The sequence below is a fragment of the Hirundo rustica genome, chromosome 3 (assembly GCF_015227805.2).
Source record: "Hirundo rustica isolate bHirRus1 chromosome 3, bHirRus1.pri.v3, whole genome shotgun sequence".
Taxonomy (NCBI): Eukaryota; Metazoa; Chordata; class Aves; order Passeriformes; family Hirundinidae; genus Hirundo; species Hirundo rustica.
The window spans coordinates 77,714,073-77,733,430 of NC_053452.1; the positions used below are offsets into that span (position 1 = coordinate 77,714,073).

Genomic DNA, 19,358 nt, shown 5'->3' on the forward strand with positions numbered 1-19,358 from the left:
TGTACACAAATTTTTGTACATCAGGAGAAATTTTGAATATTGTGTTTATGTCAGTGGCAGTTCTTCACAGTGGTGACCTCACTCTGGCCAGTGAAACTGCTTCCTCTTCAAGTCCTGACTTAGGGAATCATGGGCTGTCTGCTGTGCCTGTCCTTCTCTTCATGGACACGACTTTCCCTCCTGTGCATAGTCAATAACTTCAGCATTACTGCCTCTGATATTTATCACTGTAGCAGAGATTCCCAGATGGATATTTATCCATCTTCTTAAATTCCAGAGATTTACTGCTCTTTGGGAGAAAAACAGCTCATAACATGAGAGAAAATGCAAAGTATTTGTGCATGGAGTTCTTCCTATATTCACTATGAATACTACCCATGCTGCTTTCAGAAATATCCCCATTGCTAGCAGCGCCATTATGATGCATTTCACAGGAATTTGAAAGGCTGGAACAGAAGTTGTTACACATTTGAGGAATGGTAGTAGAGTAATATTTTTTTCCCCACAGAACAATTATATTTTTGGAAGCGTCAGTTTGAGCAAACCTCTGGCACATAATTATTGTTTTGGGCTGACATCTTTATAGAATATTTATATGCTTTTCTGTTAATATTTGATCAACTGTTTTTAATTTTTTTGGCATGGCACTTTGTTTCCAGACTTCTGTTGTCTGTGTCTGAAACAAAATGTTTTGTTATGGGGCTGGAATCCACTCAGTTGTGTCTTAGACATCTTACACTATATAAACATAATCTAACTATTCCATAGGTCTCCGAAGGCATTATTGTAAATCACCTCATACACTTCTCTAAAAGTAAAAATTTCTTTTTGCTGAAGTCAAACTAGAGTGGCAAACTTAGCTATACAGTAGCAATAAGAATGTATTAAGGGGGTTTTGTTGTTACTTTTTCCCCATGTGGAGCATCCTTGAGGCTGACATCTATTTGTGACTGAATAGATGACAGCATGAAATTCAATTACAGCAAACAGTCTCAGTCATTACACCTGTCTGTTTCCAGAGAAAAGTATTTGTAAATTGTTTTTTATCCTTCTGTTCCCTAAAACCTATGTCTGTAATTGACACTTGCCAGCAGAGATGACTGGAGACAGAAGGAGAACATTATGTGTCTGAGTATCCCACCAGGGAAAAGAGTATCCTCATCTTTGGAGAGTTCGGTGGTGTTTTGTTTTCTTTAATGCAGAATAATATCTGTGTGCCAAGGATTTACAGCAAGGCTGGTGGCAGATGTTTCTCAAAAAAAAAAAAAAAAAAAAAAAAAGTTATGAAAGATGAATCACAAAATAACACAGGACAAAAGAAAAAGCTGATTAACATAGAAATATTTCTTCTGCAAAGGAAAATAAAGCTTCAGGAGAACAAAAGCCCCTCTCTGTTATTTGTAAGGCTGGTTTGTTACTCCAACACATTTGTAAGAATCAGGTTTGTGCCTGACATGTCAAAACTTATTCACAAAACGAGTTGAGGATATCTTGGGAGACGACGTTGTCACTTGTTACGCAACTCAGCATCCGTTCAGCACTGATTGATGCCCAAGTTGCCAGTTTTCAAAGAAATGAGATGCAGACATAACAGTAATATTTGTACCAAATGTCAGGCAGAAGAAACAGGGGAGTTCATAGAGTGGGTCTAGATGTATACTGTGACCAGAAAAAAAATCAAAACATGATAGACAAGCTGTCAGCCCAATCTTTCTAAACTCTTTAATTTCTTTCTGGTAGATTCTTTTTCTTTCTTTCTATTGGTTTTCCTCCCCAGAATTTTGTCAGAATAGACAGCATACAGAACTGATCCAGCTGCTAAGTTTTGAGTTTGATGAAGGAATTATCAAACCATTATGTATTTTAAAGGCATCAGATGTTTAAAAGGTATTGAAAATTAGTAAATCACTACATATTTGGCAATAATGGTATTTTACCATAAGCTTTCTTAGAAATTTGCTAGTGTTATTAAGGGAGATCAGAATTCATTTGTTGCTTTTTGTCGCCCTGGTTTTTCTGAGTTTTTTAAAGCCTTTTGATTTTTCATAGAATGGAGTCAGACTTCTTAGCTACTGTACAATATTAGGAGCAGCTTTCGCTTTTTCTCACACATGTAACATAAACAAATCCTTTGTTTTTCATTCTCTGTCCTTTGTTTGCATATTTCTAACCTGAAAACAATTGTAACTGACAGTTGGTCTGGCCATTCAGCTGAGGGGTGAAAACTCCAGAAGCCAATCCACAGCCAGACCCACAAATGTATAAAAAGTAAGAAATAAACAGGCAGAGGGGCTCTCGGCCTTGGCTCAGCCTTGGGCTCTCTCAGAGGAACATCTCTGCCCTGCAAAATCTCTCGTCTCCATGTGATTGCTTTGCGTATCCCGATCACAGCTTTTTTTCCTCATGGGTCCCTTCCAACTCAGCATATTTTATTATTGTATTTTTTAATTGATATTCAACAGTATAGTGTTTAGGTAACTACTGCTTCTGCTCTTCTTGGTAGATCAGCAAGTATTTTGAGAGTTTCTCAGCCATAAAAGTAATGGCAAAACACGTGATGGAGTAATGCAGTCAAGTATTACTTGACTAGCTTGGCTGTTCCCATGTACTCATGACATCCCCAGGTGGCTTAGAGCAACTGTGTGTGCCTCTGCTGATGGCTTACCCAGCACTGTAAGCACACTCTGTTATATTTATGAGCTGGAAAGTAAAGTGTGTCAGCGAGGAAGTTAAAATGGTTTCTCTGTAGGATATTGTTAGTGTAAAATACCTGATTTATTTGGATCTTTTTTTGAATGCTGCAGCTTGTAAACACAGTGGGGAATTTCTCTGCCATTGATCCAAAGCAATGGGTACTAATGGCATAATACAGTGGTACTCAATAACCTTTTATCATGGCCTGCTTTGTCATGTGGAGGCTTAACTGGGGGGAGAGAAATACACTGTAACGAAACAGAAAATCATGTGAATTTCTATCGATACATTTAATCATTTTCAGTTTAAGAGTTATCATGATATTTTCTGTTATCTTTTTGCATGAATTATGATGCAGAATAACATGAAAATTATTGCACATATTAGTGTAAACATGAAATGAAATGTAAGCATTATTTTTCCAAGCATTTCAAGGACAAGCTGTGGCAGTTTTCTATCATGGATTTAGTAGCACTTGAGTGAGTGCTATATTACATTGCTGTGAAATTTTTTAATAATTTGAATAATTAATATAATAAACACTTTATTTTTTCTCTTTCTCACAAAAAAAGCTTTTGTATCTTTCTAAGAAACAAAATATATAAGTAAGAGAAATAGCTATACAGTAGTGTTTAAATTTGCCCAGTACCAGCAAACCTGGTCAAGGCTCTTTTCATATCAGACAGTTCCTTAGAAGAGAGCAAGGGCATTTGTCCTGAAGCAAGGGAGGGCATGTATCCTGAGGTATTATGTTTCAGACCAGCACAAAACCCAGTGTGGTGCCACATGCTGACCCCCAGATCCCTGACAGAGGCAGCTGCAATTCTTCAAGGTGTATAATCTGTTTGCCTTCCACTCTTATTTAGTAATTTTGGCAATTCTGATGCCTCTTTCCCTAGAGAGCAAACCAGAACATGGTTGGAGGCCAGGTTATGACTTCACTTACACTCTTTCTCTCAGGAGCAAATCAATGCAAAAGCCAGTGCAAAAAAGTGCCCTTTGGGTAATCTGGGTACAGGACTGTAATGGAGTATGGGGAGTTTTGTATTCTCTTCCTGAGCAACCATTTAAGACCTAACAGAAGTATAATTTTCTGCTACTATTTTAAAGTCTCACTTAAAATAGTTGTAGAGGCAAAACAACTCTGTTTTCCAAAGATTTCTGCTGAAAGAGAACACAGCAAAGACACGTTAAACAGAAATAACAGAGTAGGTTATAACCATTGGGATGCCAATATCCATGTTTTTCTATGTTTTGCATCCCTTAGCAATGTCCCCTTCAGGCTCAATACTCAAAACACCCCTCAACTGGTGTAGAACACTGTTGCAGAAAAATGGTTTATGACATGTAAAACTTACATTGGGCCCTAAAATACAGTTTTAAACAGATGTAAAACTGATCTCATTGCTGCTCTAGGAAAAGCTGGTGGTTTTGAATGATTCCTGCATATCTTCATGATAGGAAAATAAAAGATGCCAAAAGCCAAGTTTTTGTCCTTTAGGAAGTGCTGTAAGGGTGCTATCAAAGTGCCAGTGTTATTGTTCAACTTCAGCAAGTACAAGAGGAAGCTCAGGTTGACTTCAGCACATTATTGCTGTTGTAAGATAAGGAAATTTAAAAAAAAGGTTAAGGAAGTCTGATAGCCCGTTCATTCTTTAGAATTTGTATGACAAGTCATGAAACTAGAGTTGCAAGCATAGATTTGGTAGCATTTGTTAATATAGGGTTTAGTCCTGCACAATTTCATTTATGAAATTTTCTGTATGAAGTGTGACTGCAGGATTGTAACCCCTTAATTCTAAGAATTTTAAGTATTTTGTTTCATATATGTGAACTGCTAAATACGTAGGATGCTGATTCTAGAGACACTTTTAAAAAGTGTCAGATTAAAAGCTCCATGACTGATGCTATTGATGGAATTGAGACACATTCAAAATTCAGGACTTTAGGAGATCACTGGGAAATTGATAGGCACGTTCCTTTTGCTGACTTATCTTTTTTCAGTAAAAAGATGTTTGCCGCTGATTTTGTGCTAGCAATTGGTGCATTATGCCTAATTACTCTTACATGTTAAAGTCCAGCTTCACATTTTATATTTTTTCATTTTTATTGGGGATTTTTCTTTGCTTACTTGGCATTTTTGTTTGATTTGGTTTGGGGTTTTGTTTGTTTGTTTGTTTGGGGGGGTGTTGTTGTTTTTCTTTGGGTTCTTTGTGTCATGTGTTCTGATACACCTCTCTTTGCCTTCTGGAAAACACACTATGGATCTAGGAAAATGTTAGTCTTGAGAGCTGGAGACTACCTAAGGATAGAGATTAAAGGCATGGGCAGTGTTATATTATAAAATTTTCGAATTACTATAGACGAAAAGTAGTGCTTTCCAAAACAATTGCTACAGTTTTCTATACCTTAATATTTGCACATATTAATGTACCATATGCTTGGCTTAGCAGTATGGAACACATCAGTCCACCAGATGGAATATTCTCTCTGGAACAGAATATATCCTTGGAGTATCCTGCACTTTTTGTCACCTCAGTTTTAACTTTTTTTTAGAACTTGATCTGAAAATGATGACCAGCTTGAAATCTATATAACTTGAAGGCTTTATCAGTAAAACCCAGCACAGTTATATTTCTCAGTGGCTGTGATGTTGAAACCTGGGGAAAATCAATTTTTTCTTTTGCTGAATGGTATATTTGAAGCATTTAAAAAAGGTGAATGAGTATGCTGAGGGCCTGTCATTCTCAAAGTACTTTCTTATGCTGCGTGTGTAGGTACATCTGCCTGTTAGCCCTGTGAGGCTGTGTGTGTTTGATGCATTGGATGTTGTGTCAGCAGGAAGGAGGAAAAGGAAGAGATGAGGTATATCAGAAAGAAAGTTGATAGCAAATGGAGTTTTGAACAGCCTGTATCCCCCCCCTCCCCGTGTAATATATTATAGAAATAATGATTCTGTCAAGTGATGCTTCTTTGTAACCTGAAGTGATACAGTAGGGATTATGCATGCTCAAGTCATTCAGGACTGGGTATATAGTTGTCTTAATGCTTAAGAAGTGTCTTTGCCATGAAAGACTTCGTTAGAGATGCAGTGGCAAGAAGTAGATTACTAGAAGAAAAACACCCTGAAGTAGTTTATTATTATTGTTATTATCATTATTGGTTTATCTAGAAATGGGAACAAATATGTTATTTTAATTCTGGTTTTATGCAATTTTTTTTTTTTTTTTGGGGGGGGGGGGGTAGGGCAGGGGGGTAAATTTAATTCCCTAATTTATCTTGTACTTCAGGATGAATTGTATTCTTTAAATAATTTTCAAGCTTGCTCAAATATAGTTGTTTCAAAGCCATAAAAAGTTGTTAATTAATTAACACAGATGGGCAATGAGAAGTTGGCTTAAGGTTTAAAAGGAGGTGTCAGGAGGCCATAACAAATAAAACATGAATGTAAAACCATCTGTAAAGAAGCCACAGAGAGAATACAGAGAAAATTATTATACTAGAATAAAGAACAAGATGCTTCTGACCTCTACACTCTCATTAAGCAGAGATCAAGAAATGCAGCCCAAAAGGCAGGATAAAGATAGCCTGCCCTCTCATGTCAATGGATTGGCTTATGTGGCTGCTCTAGTTTGAAGAGATTTCTGTGCAATGAAAACAAACTGGTGTTCCTTGCCAGAGGAGGATATTTGGGATTCAGTCAGTTTAATGATTCCCTTCTTCCCCTGAAAAACATGGGGACTCAAAATAAGGTTAGGTAACAGGCTGTATTTTAGGCATCTCATGTGGTATGGGAATTACATGCAACATAATTGTCTTCAGAGCTGCCAACATATGCAAGGTTGGGCTGTAAGTTTGGACTTCCTCTTTTTCCTTATGTGGTTCTTCTAACAATGAAAGGTAGCACAGTTTTTATTTTAAGTTTTGGCTGCAAAAAACCCAAAACAAATACGAATTACCAAAAACCCCACACAAAAACCCCAAACCAAACCAGTTTGAATGCTGTCTTGCATTGTTGATAAATCACTGGGATTTTAGTTTGAATGGAAGTTCTTTCAAAATAGAATATGCCAGGTTTTAATATGCTTTATGCAGGTTTTAAGTGGGAACGTTGCACAGTGTATTTAATTTCCTCAATTAAAATCTTCCCCCCTCTCAGTCCCTCCTCCTTCACATTCCTGTTCCTTCCCCACGTACACAGAGTTAACTAATACCAAGTTTATTTTGCTTCACTGCTTTAAGAAAAATGAATGCTGTGGCCAACAGAATGAAAAAATTTGATAAGCAAAAACAAAAAGCAGGAAACATGGAGAACAAATTCCAGTGACCTAGGTAATATAAAATTGTTCAACAATAAGTACCAACATTAACAACTTCAGACATCTAAAAATGTAAGATTAGCAATTTGAGAAACATTTATCTGGATGAGATAGAAAATTATACATGAAACATAATGACCTCTCTGAAATTCATTCAGGATGCAGAGGTACTTATTTAGGCAAAGAAGACAACTAGTTAATCTTGTCAAAGAAAACTAGACAGTAAATTAGTTTGCTGCATTCTGCCCTAGCTATGAAAAAGAATATATTTCACTAATGAAAGAGTGAAAGTACTTTAAGCTTTTAGAAAGAGAATGCAGGGAGAGTGAAACAGATCCTGGCTTTGTTCAGCAACCCCCACGGTGTTTGTCTGATACAGTTTTATCAGTTTTATCAATTAGGCAGCCTAGAGTAAGAGATCTTCAACTTTGATTATATTGATTATATATAGCATAATAGTTCATAATGAAAATTATCATCCATGGCTTCAATCCGTGATTTTCAGATATTCTTGGAGTCCCCAATGAAATGCAAACAAATTTTAAAAACCTACAGGAACATACATGTTACAAGTAAGAAAAAAAAAAATAAATCCTAGAAACTTCAAAATTGCAATAAAAAGTTAACAATCGAATTTAAGTTTTCAGAGGATTGTTTTCTTGATTGTGCTGTAGGTATTTTAATTGTATCATTATGTCTTTATACTTAATGATACAGGAGTGTGCGTTCTAGATTTTTTATGTTATTTTAAAAAACTAAAGAAAGTGAAGATCACCTTGCTGCTTGGGTTAAGAATTGTGTTTTATCTGAAGACTATATAATTTTGCATAGTGAAAGCTTTAGACACAGTTCTGAAATAAAGTGGTTTTGGTTTTTTTACCTAAAAGATTTTAAATTTTCATGTTTTTAAACAAAAATTTCAATAAACAATTAGTATTAGATTCTGTGTTAGAAAAAGATAGTAATTTATCTCTAATATCTTTGGTATTATCGCTAGTATATTATTTCTAATAAATTTATCTCAGATGCCTTTCCTGTGTCTGTGTCTGCCCCAAGACCAAGTCCTTATCCATGTAAATGGCCTTTAGCTTTTAACTGTAGAGGACTGAGGGTCAGGTCCTGTCTATCTTTTTGCATGAGCAAAATTGATTTCCATTAAACTGAATGAGAACAAGATCAAGTTCTGCATGGTTCCAATAACATAGTTGTTTTTTAAAGTGCTGTAGTTTTACAGGACTTTAGTTCTAAATTCAATGTGTATGTTTGAGGAAGACTGATGTTGGGCCTCCTTTGATGCTGCACATCACCAAAATATCTGCTGTCTTTCTCATTAAAAATAAGTTGAGAAAGTGAGTTATTTTTTTCAGTCGCTCACAATTTACTACATTCTCTCTTAAACATTATTTTATATAAGAGTCAATGGCTCTGTAATGCTTTTATATTGTTTTTTGGGGGTTTTTTTAATTTCAAAAAGTTCTTGTTTGTGGGAGATATTTCTTAGGAAACTCAGTGTGCACATGCATGAAGTGCAGATTTATTTATATCTCTGTGGAGTGAGGCTGGGGAAGACAGTGTCCCCTTTGTTCCATAAGATCTACTCCTTAAATTGTCTTGCACTTTCAAAAATGCTAAGACCAAATATGGAAACTTATCTCTAAAGAGAAAATGTAGTGGAAAGGTTTGAACTAATGAAAAAGAGTGGGCTTCGTCTCTTAACAAAGTTGTTTCATCACCGTCATGTCGTAATCAGATAATGTGAGAGATTATTTCTAAGCAGAACTGGAATTATTCATATCAAATCAGCCTAAAATGTGATTTTGTTTCTAAAATATTATTTCTCTTTTTATATGCATTTCAGAAACATACACAATAAATATTTAGGCTCTTAATTTACTACATGTCAATCTAAAAATTTGATTTGCTATCATCATCAGAATTAATTTGCTTAATTGTTTTTCCTATCCCATCAATCTCAGTTTTGCACTAACTCGAACAATGACACCTTCTGCTGTTTGCACTTTAGTTCGATTTCTGTTCTAAGTTTATGAACAGTAATAGGGATCTGCTAGAATATTCATTAGTTTTGAATTGTGAGCCATGAAAAGGTGCTTTCTTGTACCTTAATGAAAGTGGCTCAGCATGAGGTGGATCAGTAATGACATTTGGTTTTAGGCATCCAACAAATTCGCTTTTTATTTATTGACACATCTCGTCCAAACAGCTCCCTCGCAAGTTAGTGGCGTAATGAAAGAAAGAGTGCTGCAGAGGAGCGTGGAGCTTTCCTGGCAGGAACCGGAACATCCCAATGGAGTCATCACTGAATATGAAATCAAGTATTATGAGAAAGTAAGTGCTAAGATTATCTGTAATGTGCAACAGTGTGTTGTTTGTTTTATGTTGGCTTGCTGCATTGTGGAACAGTGTTAAAATCATCAGCTATCAACTACCCCGTCTCTCCAAAGTCAGTGATTTTGCTTGTTTTTAATAACTAGCTAAATCCTGCAATTATTACTCCTGTCTTATTCTCATATATTGTATTTTGGCAAACTAAAAATTAAATATACACTTGAAATCTGCCTTTCCTTTTTTTTTTTTTTTAAATCATTAAGTTGTACTTGGGTATTTTTACCATTATATTGCTGTTTTCACATCTATTCTACATCGTGTTTGAAGCTTGTTTCATTTCCTTCTGTATCAATGTAATTCTAGTCTTGAAATGATGTATCAAGCACAACTCCTGACTGCATTTTGTATTTCTTTATGAGTTGGGCAATTTCTGCTTGATGTCTAAAAATTTTCAAAGCACTTCCTAGACTTTTAGGAAATAAATATTCCTTATTTCTCCTTTTAAAAAGGACCAGGACTGTGGAATTTATTTTTCACTTCTTCTCTCAACACAATAATGAATTGAAGGCTGCTTTTCAATAGTAGATGAAGTGATCTCTGTTTCTGGTAGAGTGAAATTGCAATCTTACTGATGTCAGTCGGAGTTTTGCCATTCATTTCAGCATGTCTAGGGCTTCATTCATGATAACTTTGAAGTCCTGCCGAATAAAAAAATTCTGACAACCGTAAACTGGATGAAAGCAGAGTGAAGGCAGGTTGTGCAGCTCTACGTTTGTCATGGGACCCAGACTAAGTTTGGCTCCTCCAGATTCCCTGGAAAATTAACTGCATAACATAATATACTCCCAATTTTTATAAACCATACTGTGGGGGAAAAAAAAATAAAAAAATTAATAAAGGGCACCTTTGTGGTCACTCATGAAGACATTTCTGAAAGCAAGGTAGCAGTACCCCTATATCAAAAAGAGCATGTCAGCTTGCTAGGTAACACAGAATTAGGTAAATTCAGCCCAGATTGGATATAATATCAAGAGTCATGTTTCATTTTCAGCTCTGAATTACACAAATATACTTGGCAAAAGATCTTTATATCATTTGGGGAATAAATAAAATTTTTATTTGTTGATGTTAACTTCCAGTTTAAGTTGTTCATTCTAAAGATACGTATAACAAAATCTAGCAGATAGGTACAGATAGCTAAATCATTCTTTGGAAGAAATGTTAATAATTTTAGGAGACAATTTTTGTTCCTCCAGCACGTGTGTCTACATACACACACAAATTAAGTCCAAGTATTTTTAAAACTTTACATATCTTGCAAGGGCAAAACTGTCCTCTGAACCAAAACAAAATGAAACAAACAAACAACAAAACAAACAAACAAAACCACAATAAAAAATGAGAACCAAAACCCTTGGATTTTTTTTTTTAATGTGCAGAGCAGTTTCTAATCTGTTCAAGTAAAATAAATCATTTAAATGGGTAGTGTAAAATGACAGAAAAATGACCAAGATACCCAGCTTTTTATGTAATGATAGCTTTTAGAATGTGGCGTTTATTATTTCTCTATTATTCATTTTAAATATCCAAATTTCATTGACAGTTTTTTATGTTTGCAAAGAGAAAAAACTGATGTTAAAGTTGTTTTCTTTTAATGGAAAGACATCTTCCAGTATTATACTTAGTACAGTGAAATGAATAAAAGAGAATAAAAAGCTCATTCTAACAGTCACAAATGAACTGGACTATATAACTTTAACTGAGGCAATTTTTGCACAAATACTGAAATGGTTGTTTTCCTTCCAAAAAAATGCATTTCAGCTTTAAAATTACTTCATAATCTTCTTGCTCAGAACAAGAGAGGTTGTTTAAATTTTGTTCCACTAGTTCAAAAGAAAAAAATAAAAGGATTTGAACTTTCATCTCCTTGTAGAGTCAAATTAAATCAAACATTTTTGTAGTTCTGAAATACTCTGATAAGTGTTTTTTTCACCTCTCACTTCGGGCTCGGGGTGGAATGGAAACTGCCTAAAATCTCCAAAGTAAGCCTGTTCTGTGAGATTTCTAGTGCAGGTTGTTGGGGTTTTTTTGGGGGGGCGGGGGTGGTGTTTTGTTTTGTTTTGTGTTTTGTGTTGTTTTTGTTGTTTGGTATTTTTGTTTGTTTGTTTGGGGTTTTTGTTTGGGTTTGTTTTTGGTTTTGGTTTCATTTTTGTTTTTAATTTTTTTTTAAATTTATTTAGTTTTGAATTACAAGGACTATTGTCAATTCAAATAAGCTTCGTTTATGTATCAAAACCCAAACTGAAATTCCACTGTGTCTTACAGTCCTGAACCTGTTTCCTTACACTTGTTTCTCATCTCTCAAAGCATTCCTGTTCTTTCTCATATACCAACATACATTCCACCGTGGTCCTCACTTAGAGTTGATTTAAATTCTTTTGGAGAAGATGTGGAAAATTGTTGCTGGCCAAGACTGTGGGCTTGCTCCAATAATAGACTGGGCAAGAACAAGGAGAAGCCCTTACTGAATCTGAGAAAAGAAGTCATGTATGTTCTGTACAGCCCTGTATTTCAGCAAAAGCCTTTGTTGCTTTTACTGACTGTGACAGGGAAGGCTCTCCATCACTTTTAGATGGTGAAGTATTATTGAAATGAGTTACAGATTTATTCCTTCCCTCTGTATCCATCTCATTAGCACTGCTGCGTACGGCTCATGCTTCTCTGGTCATGTGGTGCATTCAGATGGTTGGTTAATTCATCTCTTCTGCCCTTCAAATCAGGGTTGCATCTGCCACCAAAAATCAACAGGGCTTCACATATCTATGCTGAAACATAATCTGTGTCAGTAAATGTGATGAATAAGTAGTGCTTTTTGAATACTCTAATGATCTGTGATACAGCTTTTGTACTATTTGAAAGTGAGTTATTAGTCATAGGGTCTGTAATCTTTCAGCCTCAAATTTGTGGAGTGTCATACTGAGCTTCTTTCCCCGGGTTCCTCTTTATGCCTTAGAGTCTAAAACTGAGAAAAGACTGAAATCAGAGATAAAAATCTGAAATGAAAACTGAGTTAAGGACCTCAAAAATTATGCAAAATCCAGCCAATTAGGCATTGGTGATATTGTATTTTTTAGAGGTGATGGAAGGATACAATGTCAAAGTAATGATGTCAGACAGAGCTTTTCCATTCATTTCACAATGTCTAGGACTTAATTCATGATAACTTTGAAGTACTCTAGAACTAAAAAAATTCTGACAGCTATGAACTGAATTAGTGCAGAATGAAGGCAGGTTGTGCAGCTCTACGTTTGTCATGTTCTGACCAGGAAAAAAGTTTCCCTGTCCTTGAATTGTTTAGACCTCACAGATTCCCCTGGAAAGCTATGGTTATTTCTTATCAAAATTTCACAACATTTAATCAGAGCCAAAAAAGCAATTGTTTTTTGTTGGGATGTTTTCTGAGTAACAACATGAGCATCCCATTTGAATTTTATGTTACATTTAGAGCTCTTCATTGCATTGACAATGTTTTGTAATACTCCACAGAGTATGCTTTATTTTTGTTGTTGGGGGAAAAGAGCATTCAGCAAATTGAAATAAACTACCCAGGCTGACTGTCAGTTGTTGTTGTGCAATCATGATAAAATTGGATCTCTAAATGTCATTTAATCTTTTGTCTTATTGTTTTCAGGATCAAAGGGAGAGGACCTATTCAACAGTGAAAACCAAGTCCACTTCAGCTTCTATTAATAACCTAAAGCCAGGAACAGTGTATGTTTTCCAGATTCGTGCTTTTACTGCTGCTGGTTATGGAAATTACAGCCCCAGACTGGATGTTGCCACACTGGAAGAAGCCACAGGTAAGGAATTAGGTTTACAGGAAATTAACCCTTTTGGTACAGGTAGTAAATAAAGCAAGAAAAGAAAGAGTCATAAGCAATACAATTACAATTAGAAAGAATTTAGTTGTACAAGAAGGTGGCTTTTTGTCATTGTTTTTTGAAGGATAAACTTCCATAATTTATTTTGCCATAGAAGTGAAAATTAGTCCTGTAATTAACTGAAGGAGATATTAGATCCTTCTCATTTGCTGTCCTTTTAATACACAAAGACTTCTTAAAAAAAAATAAATTCAAATACACGCTTATTTTTCCCCACAAAAGAAGTGAGTAGTGGTGAACTGAATAACTCAATTAGATTCTTCTGTAACTGGGAGGAGAAGGAAGGAGGAGATTTCAACCCACAGACTCTTCTCCAGGCTACACAAAAAGTAGTTTGTTTATATGTGTTTCTTCAGCTATAAGTCCATCTTTAGTGTGTTTTGAATTCATTGGTAATTCGGTTTAGTATAGAAATGGGAATCTCAAAGATACTCAGTTCCTTTCAGGCTCATGTAAGTTGTAAGTTGTGTAACAAAAACTTCTTCCATTGGTAAGACCTGGTAGCCCTGAGCCCCTTCACAGGAACTGTGTCCCTGGCAGCTCCACCACCCTGTTGCAGATCCAAATTTGGTTACCCAGGTTTAGAGCATTTGCTTCACATTTACCTTGACATCAAGTCAGCCAGATTTGCAGCTGGGAATATAAGAATGCATAGCCTATGAGTTCAGAGGACATGGATACCACACCCTCTATGCACCCTACGTAGCAGTCGATCTAAGACTGTGTAGAGACACACAGTATTGCATCCTTTTAATTGTTGCCTGAACAACTTGTGGTTATTCTTAATATACAGTAGTTAGGTCTTGATTCCACCTTAGTTCCACACAGTATATAAAAACTATAAATAATGATTAATACCACATATCTAATAGATGTAATTGAAACAGTAATTATCATAATAGCAGCAGTAAGCTGTTATTACTAATATTATTAGCTCTGTATCTAATAGCTTATTTCCCATCTGTAGAAAGAGTTAGTAGCAGAATCCCCATTTTGCAGAATGGGAACCTGAGGTACAGCCAGAAGTAATTTTTTATTTTGAATAGTTTTCTGGAAAACAAATTAGAAGTCTGTCATAATAAGTTTCTGCTAATTAGATAATTTATTGTCCATAGTGGTTTAAAATTAGTACATCAAAATATTTCCCCAACATTTCCTTAATTATCTTAGTATTTTTTACATAGTGAATGTAAGCAGACTGGTAGCTGCTAAGATTAGCAAAGATGATTCCAAAGAGAAAAAGTTTTGACTGGAGTTTGGTCAACATATGGGAAATTAGGAAATCCTATAATAAATGCATCACTGACCACTCTCCTGTACTCCTCTTCTGACTCAGATGATGAAAAAAATCCATATAAACCACAAAGATTCTTGGCCAGCATGAACAGCAGGTTTCTTTTGTCACAGGCCAGCTAAATGCTTTGAGATGCCATGAAAAATGTCCTGTGTTTTTGTTAAAGAAAAATTTAGAAGTAGCATATTTTCCATTATCTTGAGACAACATTATAAAATATAATTCCCAGCAAGGGTAAGCATCCAAAATTTTCCATATATGGTTTTCAGAAATAATGAAAATGTTGGTAAAAAGCTAGCAAATTCCATTAAACTCTTCTAAAGCTGTTTTACATGAAAGTATTTGTTTCTTGTATTTTATTTATAGTTTTATGAGAACTTACAGACTCATCAAATTTGTCTATTGTTAGCATTTTAAAGGAAGACCTTTATTGGATTGTTTTTTGAAAAAAAAATTGTTATTTTGTTTTGTTCACTTGCACAGTACTTCCCTTTGGACCTCAAGGGAAGTACCATGCAAGTGAACGCTCAACTGTGTTATGCTACAGGTTAGAGGCTTTGGCTTCTCATTATTCCAGTGGATTTCTGAATGCAGATTTTTAAAAAGGTCAAAGTATTTCAAGAAAAAAATATAAACATCTATATTTATGTAAGAATATATGTAATGACCACCACATTCAGTTAGTCATGTTGCCTACCTGGATTTGTCCTGGCACTTCCACTGGTTGGCACTGTTTGGTTGGTGCTGTTAATTCAGTAGATTTTTGAATCCTGTGCTGTTTACTGTAGTGTGATAGAAACTGTATAGCCACTTTTCAATATTTGAGGAACTATATCCATTATATTAATATTGATATGTAAAATATACATGTATTATACTTGTATTGGATCATATCATGCGTGTTTAGATATACATGTTTATACATGCATAGATATTTATGGAAGAAAATACAAAATTATGAAGTAAAACATGCTTTATAAAGGCAGACTATTTCTGTTCTACACTGTGTTTGCCACAGATCAATCGATGACTCCAGTTGTATGTTTTGTTGGCTGATTATTAGAAACAGAAGTTCCTCTGGAAAAACACACAAATATATAAAATATAACCTAAGTGTCAATTCTATCTCTTGGTTCACTGAAGTATTTAAAAGTCGAGTTCAGTGGTTTGTAGCCAGTGGACCTAAAGATGATCATCTGCTTTTTGTAATGGAAGCAGATTTTTTCACTTAAAGAATCACAGAATCAATTAGGTTGGAAAAGACCTTTGTGTCATTGAGTCCAATCTTTGACTTCTTTACAGCTTTCACTGTTAAAGTAGAAGCACTTGACAAAACCTGCCGTGGAGTCTTTGCTTTTTCCTTTTTCCATGAATCAGAGCAAATCAAACAAGATTGAAGCATTATGCATATGTAAAAATTGATCTCTAAAGTCTGAAATGCCAACACTACAAATTTTTATAGAAGGCATAAAGCATAATACTTAAGAAAGTATTTGGCATACATGTATCCAGTTATCATTGAAGCTTTCATGGTGAACTTCGCCAAGAATTCTTTTCGAGAAATCGTGCACTTGAAGTTGCTTGCACGAGAAAAGGTTGCTGGAGCAGCAGCACAGCATTTTCAACTTTTTGATATCCTTTTTTAAATCCTCCAGGGTGTTCAGACAGGCTTTCCCCATCCCTACAACAATGTATTTAAAAGCTGGTGTAAGTGTAACTCCTTTAAATTAAGCATTGTGCATTAAATATACACTCATAACTCAGATCAGGTGTCAGCTGTAGCTGAAAGCCCAAGGACCAGCTCCCTGTGTCGCCCTCTGAGCCTGAACACAGTTTAAGCAGAGGTAAGGACTTTCATGTCCTGGTGCTGATTCCCTGTCATCGCTGTTGTGGCATCTCCAGTGATGGGTAGCTATGCATGCACCCCCTGAAAAGACCTTCTGCATCCCAAAATCATTCCTCTGAGAACACTCTAGCATTCTTTGTTTCTGCCAAGCCACAGGGATCATTCCAGAAGCTGTGTTCTGATTCACTCTTGCACCAGCCGACTGAGTTTATCACACAGGAGAAGCAGCAGAGTACCTGAACAGAGGCAGATGTCTTACACTGCTGTCACTGAATTTATACCAGACCATGCCCACAATCAGCCCCCTCCCCTCTTTTTTTAAAGATATAAAAATAAATCATACATTGCATCCCACTTGTCTTACCAGTTGGCCAGTGTACCATGTCTCCAACATTTTCCAGAACCCACAAAACATTGTCTGCTTGCTTCCAGAATGTGCCAGTACCCAAAATCTGTGAGGCACTTACATAGAGCAACCCACTCACATATGTCAGCCTCTATGCACTTATCTTGGCTACTGGACTAGGTGGCAGGCTGGGCTGGGGATTTTTCCAAACTTTTTTGGATGGATGAAGCTTCATACCATGCCCTGCCCATTATGACAGGATGCTGCTTCTTCTTCGCTTCCAAGTGAGGTTTGCAGTGAAGTTCAAAGAGAGATGGGAACAGTTTAAGGAAATGCTGTGTTTTACAGAAATTTGGCCGTTCTTGAGATTATCTGTTTTGATGGCCTAGGTAAGTTGCAGGAACTGAGATTTATGACTTATGCCCCCATGCTCTTGCACAAGACAGTCACCACTGATCTCTTAAAAGGTGCATGAGTGGAATACAGGCAAGTCTACAGTAACATCCTACTGACCTGTGTATCTCAGAAAGTTATAGTTATTTGAAGATAAGCTTTTTTTTTTTTTTTTTTTTTTTTTTTTAGTTAAAGAGTTACAGGAATAGTATGATCTTCCTCATGTGCATTAGAGAGAATATAGAAAAATTACAAGTTTCTTCGGGAAATAAAATTAGAGGGGTGTGTGTATGCATGTGTGTGTAATTTCCCTCCAGTGCAGACTATTCTAAATCTGTGTAGTATAACAAGGGGTTTGTTATTTGGGGGTGAAACAGTTGGTACAGGTCAGTGCCAATGACAAAATAAATCATGTTGATTGGCTCACTTCTCCCAAGAAAAGTCTAGGTTATTTGTTTCTATGGGAACCTCTGAAGTCTGTAACAGGAACCCAATTCTTTGGAGTTCATAAATCCTGTTGTAGGCATTCCTGTTCAGTTCCCAGTACCAGCAGTAAACCATATTATCATGACATTAATTTAGTTAATCAGCTATCAGTTGGTTTCCTTTTTTCCCTTCTCTTTCATCTGTTGGGTGCATTTCAGTCATGGCACAGTTTACATGGTCCCAGGCCTGCTGGAGACAGATGGGGTTCACCTGTCTGAAAAGGGGAAAAGGATTCTAACCCATGAGTTTGCCAGGCTGATTGACAGGGCTTTAAACTAGGTTTGAAAGGGGAAGGGGTAAGACCAAGCTCACTAAAGGTGAGTCTAAGGATGGCATGCCAATATTGGGGGTGAAATCAGCCCAACTGAAGTGCGTCTACCCCAAAACACACAGTATGGGCAGCAAACAGGAGGAGATGGAAAGAAGTCTTGTAGGTACAGAAACAGGCCATCACTGTGTGCTGAAAGGTGAGCTAGTGGGGAACAAAACTGTCATGGCTGAATAGGGGGCTTTCACTGGAACCCCGGGGGAAAAAAAGTTTGTAACCTTTGGAAGAAAGGGGCAGGCAACTCAGGAAGCATATAAGGATGTTATTAGGTCACGTAGAGAGAAAACCAGGAAGGTGAAAGCTCAGCTGGAACTGAATTTGGCCACTGTTGTGAAAGAGAAGTGCTTTTTATTAATGAATTAACCAAAAAAAAAAAAAAAAAAAAAAAAAAAAAAAAAAAAAAAAAAAAAGGGTTGAGGAAAATATTCATCCTTTTCTTGATGTGGAGGAGTGTAACAAAGGATGAGGAAAAGACTGAGGTCCCAGACGACTGGAGATTGGCCAGTGTGACACCCATCTATGAGAAGGGTTGGAAGGAGGGTCTGGAGAACTACAGGCTGAGGTCAGCCTGACCTTAGTACCAGGGAAGGTCATGAACCAGATCATTTTGAGTGTGATCACATGCCACATGCAGGACAACAAATGGATCAGGTACAGCCAGCTTGGGCTTAGGAAAGGCAGGTCTTGCTTGATCAACCTGATTTCCCTTTGTTAACAGGTTACCTGTTGAGGGTAGTCCACCTGGACTTCAGTAAAGCCTTCAATACTAACTCCCACAGCATTCTCTGGGAGAGACTGGAATGGCAGCCCATGGCTTAGGCAGGTGCATTCTTTGCTAGGTAAAAAATGTCTGGATGGCCAGGCCCAGAGTGGGGTAGTGAATGATGCTACATCCAGCTGGTGGATGGTCACTAGTGGGCTTCCCCTAAACTCAGTAATGGGGTTAGTCCTGTTTAATATTATAATTGATGATTTAGACTCCCTCTGTAAGCTCCCAGACAACATTAAGTTGGACTGGAGTGTTGATCTGCTGGAGGATAGGAAAGTTCTGCAGAGGGATCTGGACAGTCTGAATTGATGGACCAAACACAACCGTATGAGGTTTGTAATGCAAAGTGTTGAGTCCTGTACTTGTGTCACAATGACCTTATACAACACTACAGGTTGGGGGAAGAGTAGCTGGAAATGGCCTGGTGAAAAAGGACCTGGGGATGCTGATCAACAGGTGGCTGAACATGAACCAGTGTGTGCACAGGCGGCCAGGAAGGCCAATGGCATCCTGGAATCCTTGTTTCAGGGATACTGTGACCAGTGGGATTAGGATAGTGATCATCCCTCTGTATTTGGCACCGGTGAGGCCACAGC

The 19,358-nt window shown here is 36.6% G+C and overlaps 1 protein-coding gene across 9 annotated transcripts in view; it reads left to right on the forward strand.

Annotated features, from left to right (window-relative positions):
* The window catches only part of EPHA7 (EPH receptor A7), a 166,963-nt gene that overhangs the window by 110,349 nt on the left and 37,256 nt on the right, over positions 1-19,358 (forward strand). For all 9 annotated transcript variants that reach the window (XM_040057599.1, XM_040057597.1, XM_040057601.1 and 6 more), the window contains 2 exons: positions 9,235-9,359; positions 13,051-13,219. In XM_040057599.1, the coding sequence (XP_039913533.1) occupies positions 9,235-9,359; positions 13,051-13,219 (294 nt within the window). The remainder of the gene's footprint in view (positions 1-9,234; positions 9,360-13,050; positions 13,220-19,358) is intronic.